Here is a 7,722-nt window from a genome sequence, read left to right on the forward strand (position 1 = left end):
AATTATAAAATAAATTTTATGTCCTAAAAATGATAATTATGATGTTTGATGGAGTTGGTTATATGATAATAGGTCCAAAATATATTTAAAGATGGCCAATGATGTGAGTAAGAGGTGTTATAATGTGAGTTTTGCTACTCAAATCTTTAGTAATTTGGGTCTCATCTTATCAATAATATCTTTTGCAACCAAACTACAGAAAAATATCATCTTTGTAACCTTTCTTTTAACTGTCAAAAGCCAGCTACTATACAAGGGACAAAAAGGGTAAAAGAGTAATGATACTCTTTGAGAAAAATCATGTTGTGCTGACAAGGCAACCTAAGAGAGCATTTATCTTCAAACTGACGCCAGTTCACAAAATTCACTTATCTCTGGCTGAAAAATACTTCATAACGTGGAGAAAGAACAGTTACGGATATGGCTAAGACCTCGGAATCAGGAGCCTTCGTCGAGAAATTTATTCTCCAACCAACTTCTTCCTCTCAGCAACTTCCCCTTAGTGGCCTCACTTTTGCTGTTAAAGACATGTAAGTCAATTTCAATTTAATAATCTTTATTTTCTATGATTATGGTTATTGGATATAGCTCAAAGCATGCTCCTTGTTCTGATGTTCTTTAATGCTCATATACCCATTGTTTCCTCTTGGGGTCTTCAACTTTATCAATATAAAGCTTATCTGTCCAATTGTTTATGCGAGTATCTACATGTTAAAACATGGAAATAGATTTGATGTGGATGGATATGTGACTGGGTTTGGAAACCCTGACTGGAAAAGGACTCATTCAGCCGCCACATTGACCGCACCAGCTGTGCTCGATGTCTTAGAAGGAGGTGCCACTTGTGTTGGCAAGACTATCATGGATGAAATGGCATACTGGTTAGAATTTTCAAGTCCAATCTCTTTCCATATTTGCCACCTATATATGTGACTAAACTGTTCCCCTTTGTTTTTCAGTATAAATGGAGAAAACATACATTATGGCACTCCCACAAATCCATGTGCACCAGATAGAGTACCTGGAGGATCTTCCAGTGGCTCTGCTGTTGCAGTAGGCGCAGGGCTGGTCGACTTCTCCTTAGGTGGAAATTCCTTCTTTAACAAGGACTCGATTTCTTAGTTTCCTCCATAGTTTTATTTGAAGTTTGTTTCGGTCTTTTAAATAGGATCCGACACCGGAGGAAGTGTGAGAGTTCCTGCATCATATTGTGGGATTCTCGGGTTTAGGCCTTCACATGATGCCATTAGTACTTCTGGAGTTATTCCAATGGCTCAGAGTTTTGATACTGTCGGTAAGTAATGGTTGAGAGATCCTGTGTAAGTTGTCGAACTGGTCGATTTTACGAGTCATTCTTCGAACATTATTTCTAGTGTAGGATGGTTTGCTAGAGATCCTACAGTTTTAAACCGAGTTGGACGTGCTCTGCTGCATTTACCTAATGTCAACCCTGTCACACCTAGTCAGATTTTTATTCCAGAAGATTGCTTCAGTTTGTCGAGCATTCCAAGTGCTCGAACAACTGGAGTTCTCATAAAATCAATAGAGAAGCTCGTTGGAGGTAATAATCAAACTGCAAAAACTCATTTATGGTATTGAGATGGTAGAGTTTATTCAGGTCAGATGCACTTTATACATTTACCACTGCAGGTTCAATTCTAAAGCATGTAAATCTTGGAGACTATGTGAAGGAAAAAGTACCAAGTTTGCATCATTTCATGGCCAAGGGGAACGATCATGCATATAATATACCGTCATTGGCCGCCCTTTCAAGCTCGATGCGATTGCTTCAAAGGTGCAAAGCATCCTGGAACTTTTAACCGATTCAGTCAACCTGAATGCCGATCCTTAAATGGACTCCTGAACTTTGTTTTGTGTTTCATTTCATAGGTGCGAATTCAAGAAAAACCATGCCGAATGGCTCACGACGGTGAATCCTAATTTAGGCCCCCGACTATCCAAACGTATATGGGATGCCGTTAGATCACCAGAAGAAAACATCGGCATCTGCCGCTCCGTTCAGACTGAATTACGTGCTGCTCTTACAGATCTTCTTAAGGTACTTAACAACAAACTTGCCAAAAGAGCAACAAAGATTGTAATTCCTTCATAGCACTGATGTTTAGTTTCTTCAGGATGAAGGCATCCTTGTTCTTCCTACAGTTCCAGGTGATCCACCAAAGCTACAGACGGATTTGGCCTCGCTCGAAGTGTTTCGTGCTAGAGCTTTCAGCTTGCTATCCATTGCCGGAGTATCCGGATTCTGTCAGGTCCTCTTTCTCTCTCAGACACATACACACACACAAAACAGAACACAAGAAAAAGGTCCTGAAAATATCAAAATGATCATCTTCTTCTTGTTTTTTTACAGGTGAGTATTCCGTTGGGGATGCATAATAATCTGCCTGTATCAATCTCCTTGCTAGCAAAACATGGTTCAGATGCTTTTCTGCTGAATCTAGTTGAGGCTTTTTATGATACCATTCAAGAAGAAGCTGGATTTGCCGAGAAATTTACTAACTGAACTTTCATTTCTTTTCCAGTCTTTTCTCTTCTACATAATTTCTGAAACTAGTATAAGATTCGAATAAAAAAAATTTAATATTTAATTGTTAGAATATTTGGTACTCCTTTGAGGATAACCAGTAAGAATTTGATTTTCATTTTCTCACCAACCTACAACATTTTGAAGCCCATTACACCATTAAAATTTTCAATGTGGATTTGATTATTTTGACAAAAACAACATTTGCTGCTCTTCTTATGTTAATTAAAAAAAGTTAACTTCCCAAATCTTAAAGTTCTAATTATGCTTTTTATCCTTATACTCTTTGCACTTTGGAATCATCTACTTTTAATCACATTAGTTTAATCCTTTTACTCTCATGATATGATAATTAAAGTTCAATTGATAACACACACCATCAATGAAATCCGAATTTTATACATATGGAAGGCCACATAAACAAAAGAAAAATATTAAATATGGGATTCTAAGGTTTTTTATTCTGAACATAGAATTGTGAGGATCTTCATCATTGTTTTAGAAAAGCAAGGTAAAAGTCGATATTTTTCTTTGCTTTTATGGTTTTCACATGACATTAAGCTGACAACTTTATCAATTTTTAAATTATTTTAAAAATGTCACATAATCCAATTTAATGAATTTTTTTTAGATATTATCAATTGAGTTTTATTGAAACAAAAGTGTAGAGGGATAAATTTATGGGATTAAAAGAAGAGGAAAAGGCAGAAATAGTGGTCCTACAAACTTTGAGATCTTGTATTTAAATCTCACTCAGATGCTTATAATAATTTATTATATTAACTAGGTTGGAACTTGTAACTTATAAAAACAAAAGGAGAAGAGGGACCATATTATAGATGTGAGAAGAGTAAAGAGACTTTGAGCAGCATTAGACCAATCTTAAAATAACAAAAAATAAAACTTAACTTGCCAAATTAACATTGAGAAATTCACGCGCCAGTAAGTCTCGTGGGCATGACTTTAATCTCAAGTTAAAAGAACACAAGCAGACGAGCAAATAAGACAAGAATTCATTCTGGTTTGATTGGCGCGGAGAAGTGTCTTCAACTTCCTTTGCTTAGCCACCTCCTCCGCCTCCTAGGTCAATCCACGGCTGCCACCGAGCTGCCTTGTTTCCTTTTCAATATTTGCTCCAACCTTCCACACCATCACTTAACTTTCAAAGTCTCTTTTATCTTAAAAAAGAAAAGAAGTTGATTTTGGAAGGTTAAGTATGACTCATATTTCAGTCAAATTTGAAAAATAATTTTCTAGTTAAACTCTGTTTATTTGTTTCAATCAAACACTGATTAGTTTAGATTATTTTATTATTATTTGACCTATGAATTTAGCCTATAAATAGACTCTTTTACAACCTTAGAAAAAACACCCATTAGATATTAGAACTCATAACACATTTAGAGAATTTTGTGTTTATGTTTTGAGGGTTCTTTGTTTTCAGGTTTTCAGGGTTTAGTTTTTTTATCTCCATCTTTTGTACTCTTCATTCTTTTTCCATTATAGTCAAATTATCTTTGCCTGTGGTTTTTTATACTCTTTGGAGGGGTTTTCCCACATTAAATTTGTGTGTTCAATTTTTCAATTTATTTCGCTATTTTTTTTACTTGTTACTTAATCGGGTCGATTCTAACAAGTAGTATCAGAGCTACCTCAATTTTCATAGATCAACCCATTCAGATATGGCAGCAACAAGGTTTGAAATTGAGAAGTTCGATGGTGAGACAAATTTCAATTTGTGGTAAATTTGGATTACGGAAATTCTAGTTCAAACTGGCTTAAAAAGGTTGTTACCGGGAAAAAACCTGAGAATCTAAATCAAATAGAATGGGAAGAGCTTGATGAAATGGCCTTGTCTGCAATCCAGTTGTGTCTCACGAATACGGTATTGCAGGAGGTATTGATGGATAAAACCTCATCTGCCTTGTGGAAAATGTTAGAAACTCTTTACGCGACTAAGTCTTTGGCTAACTGTTTAGTATTGAAACAACGTCTATTTACGTTTCGCATGAACGAAGGTGAGCTTCTTAGAGATCACATCAGTCAATTCTTTACTTTTTTAAATGATTTCAAGAATGTTGAGGTTCATATTGACGATGAAGATCAGGCTATGCTATTATTGTGCTCTTTACCCCTTTCATATAAGTCTTTCAAGGAGACCTTGATTTATGGCAGAGACAGACTCTTGTTTGAAGATGTGAAGGGTCATTTGTTGAGCAGAGACAAACTCGACAATAAGTTTGGTTTGGATAGCAAGGTAGATAAGCAAGTTTTCGTTTTGGTAGCATCAAAGAAACAAGACAAAAAAGTGTCGCTATTGTAAAAAGTTAGGTCACATCAAAGTAGATTGTTATAAATTGTGAAATAAAAGAGTTGTTGAGAGTAACGAGGAAGATGTAGCTAGTGCTAATTTGGCCAATGAAAGCAGTGATGATTTCTTGTTAGTATCAACGAGCGATAACTCCAAGCTCACGTCTGAGTAGGTATTAGATTCGGGATGTTTTTTCCATATGTGTCCCAATAGAGAATAGTTCTCCACATACAATTTGGTTGAAGGTAGAGTTGTGCGCATGGAAAACGGTTCATCTAGTAAGGTAATTGGTATTGGTACTGTTAAAATTAGGTACACGATGGGACAATTAGAACATTCTCAGATGTCAGGTATGTAACTGATTTACGAAAGAATTTCATCTCATTGAGTATTTTAGACTTGAAAAGGATGCAGAATTAATATCGAGTCGAGCAACATTAAAGTATCTCGCAAAGCTCTCGTTTTTTTAAAAGGTAAAATAACTGGCAGTCTTTATATTCTGAAAGGTTCTATAGTGACCGATGAAATCGGACGTCCCTTGTCCGTTACAGAGTCAAAATCAACTTATTTGAAGCGGAGGCAACTTGGTCATAGGAGGGAAAAATGTATGACCGTTTCGTTGAAGAGATGTTCTCTTTTAGATGCAGGTTTTGAAAAGTTAAGGCACTGTGTTCGTAAAAATCAAACCCAGGTTAGTTTTGATTTGGCAATTTACAAGTTGAAGGCTAAAAGTCTTCCAGTTTCTAAGCATAGATTCAACTCAGTTAATTCCTTACATAGTTCAAGATAGATTCGTGGCAGGCTTTGGCAAAGATGGCGTTGTGGAAATATGAGTCAATGTGGAGATTTGTTAAGTATGACTCATATTTCAGTCAAATTTGAGAAATAATCTTCTAGTTAAACTTTGTCCATACTTTTTTATCCTCTTTGGACGAGTTTTCACACATTAAAAATTTATGAGTTCAATTCTCAATTTATTCCGCTAATTTTTTTTACTTGTTGCTTAATCGGGTCGATACTAACATGGAAGAAACCCAATAATCATCATCAATTTATTCTCGCCAGTGAACATGCCGTGGTTCATGGGTATACTGCTATTGCTTCCTCCATTGATCTCTATATTGTTGTCTCTCTTCGTCTTCACTCTAGTATATATATCTCTCTTTCTTTATTTATTCACATGATATGTAAGTATGTAACTATTGATCTTTTTGAGATTGTTTAAATGATGATTGTCAAACACCCTCTCGAGATCATAAAAAATTATAATTGAGTTCCCACTTTTTGCTTGTTTCTTACTTTCTTTCTATTGTTTTTCATGTAATTTGTTGGATGATGATTGATGAGGGGATCTTCCTTGACTTTATTTTATTTCATTTCATTGCGTTTGATTTTGTTCCATAGAGAATAAAGATCCAATAAGACTTTAGCTCGAGGATGTTGGATTAGACTTTTCATGGCCAATCAAAAGAATCAAAGAAGTGTTATCTCACTTGGGTTCTCTATTTTCTTCGACACCTATATTATGCTCATTGGAAACTGTTAAATCGATTGCTGCTCTAGTTGATGAGCAAAGTTTCCTTGAGACAAGGATTTGTCTTGCTTCAGGTGTTTGTGCATTTCTTTGGCTCTACACCTCTATTTTCTTCGACACCTACATTATGCTCATTGGAAACTGTTAAATCTATTACTTCTCTAGTTGATGAGCAAAGTTTCCCTGAGACAAGGATTGGTCTTGCTTCAGGTGTTTGTGCATTTCTTTGGCTCTACACCTCTATCCTAGGGTATGTATGTTGTTTGATGTTTCGATGTAAGTTTGATGTTTCAATGTAACTCTTTTTCATGTTGAGTATCGATGGTCTAGTTATGGACTCAGTGACTGTATGAGTTAGGTTTAAGCCAGGTACAATTATTGTAACTTCTGAGCTTCCATTAGGTGCTGCTCTTGGCTTATCAGTTGCATATTGTGTTGCGCTTTCAACAGATCTACCAGCTTTTTCTGATTCTATGAAATTGGATATGAGCCAAAAAGAGTGGTTGATGTTAAAGGAAACTGGTGTTGGAAATGGTGAATAAATGGGCTTTTGAATAGGAGAAGATAATTTATGGGAAACCCTTTGGTGTTGACAACTCAGTTAGCACATTTGGTATCTAACTTGGTAAGCATCATTGTTTATTTTTTATCAATATCTACGTGATTGATTAATTTCTCTTTTTCATGGGACAGACAACGTGATAAGATACAAGTGAGGTAGTATGACTGGTATCGATTCCAACATGCCATTGAGAATGCTGATTACCAACACAAAAGTTGGGAGAGATACAAATGCATTGGTTGCCAATGTTTCAGCAAGGAAATCAAGGCATCCCGATGCCTTGTGTTATGTGTTATTGAATCTATTAACAAGGAATGGTCTACGATTATCCAGTCACATACTATAGATGATTTATCTGTAACTGCAAATGAAGAAAGGCTAAGAGAGTTAATGGAAACGAATCAGGGTTTGTTCCTATCTATAGGTGTTACCCATGCATCTAAAGAAACTATTCTTCAAATAGTAATGAAGTATAAACTAGCTTCCAAGTTGACAGGAGCTGGTGGTGGAGGTTGTATGCTTACTTTTACCTAATTGTATCCTCATTCTAGTTCTCTTTAATTTGCTTATATATACCTGTGCCATTTATGTTTCAATTAGAAAATGCTCGTTTGTGTTTCTACTGGTGATTTCTATAAACCATTATTACACTTCGATCATATCTTTTGCTCCTTAATTTATAATTTATTGAATCTCGTATGAATTCACTTATTCCCTTTGACAACATAAACCAGAGCTACCAGGAGTAATTGTGGATGTTCAAATTTCTT

At 35.6% G+C, this 7,722-nt stretch overlaps 1 protein-coding gene and 1 pseudogene across 3 annotated transcripts; both read left to right on the forward strand.

Moving 5' to 3' along the window:
• Positions 1-280: 280 nt before the first annotated feature.
• LOC107887653 (amidase 1) lies at positions 281-2,675 on the forward strand. 3 transcript variants are annotated; one of them, XM_041079855.1, is made up of 10 exons: positions 341-530; positions 702-881; positions 960-1,084; positions 1,169-1,294; positions 1,379-1,561; positions 1,651-1,795; positions 1,891-2,059; positions 2,136-2,164; positions 2,241-2,270; positions 2,372-2,675. In XM_041079855.1, exons 1-10 carry the CDS (start codon positions 421-423, stop codon positions 2,373-2,375), a joined length of 1,101 nt encoding a protein of 366 aa, XP_040935789.1. In that variant the 5' UTR covers positions 341-420; the 3' UTR covers positions 2,376-2,675. The 3 variants fall into 3 exon arrangements, with proteins under 3 accessions (XP_016667393.1, XP_040935789.1, XP_016667389.1); XM_016811904.2 differs by having other exon boundaries at positions 281-530; positions 729-881; positions 2,136-2,270; XM_016811900.2 differs by having other exon boundaries at positions 2,136-2,270.
• A 2,500-nt stretch (positions 2,676-5,175) lies between these two features.
• On the forward strand, positions 5,176-7,486 carry LOC107955693 (mevalonate kinase-like; annotated as a pseudogene).
• The last annotated feature ends 236 nt before the right edge of the window (positions 7,487-7,722 follow it).

The sequence above is a fragment of the Gossypium hirsutum genome, chromosome A11 (assembly GCF_007990345.1).
Source record: "Gossypium hirsutum isolate 1008001.06 chromosome A11, Gossypium_hirsutum_v2.1, whole genome shotgun sequence".
Lineage (NCBI taxonomy): Eukaryota > Viridiplantae > Streptophyta > Magnoliopsida > Malvales > Malvaceae > Gossypium > Gossypium hirsutum.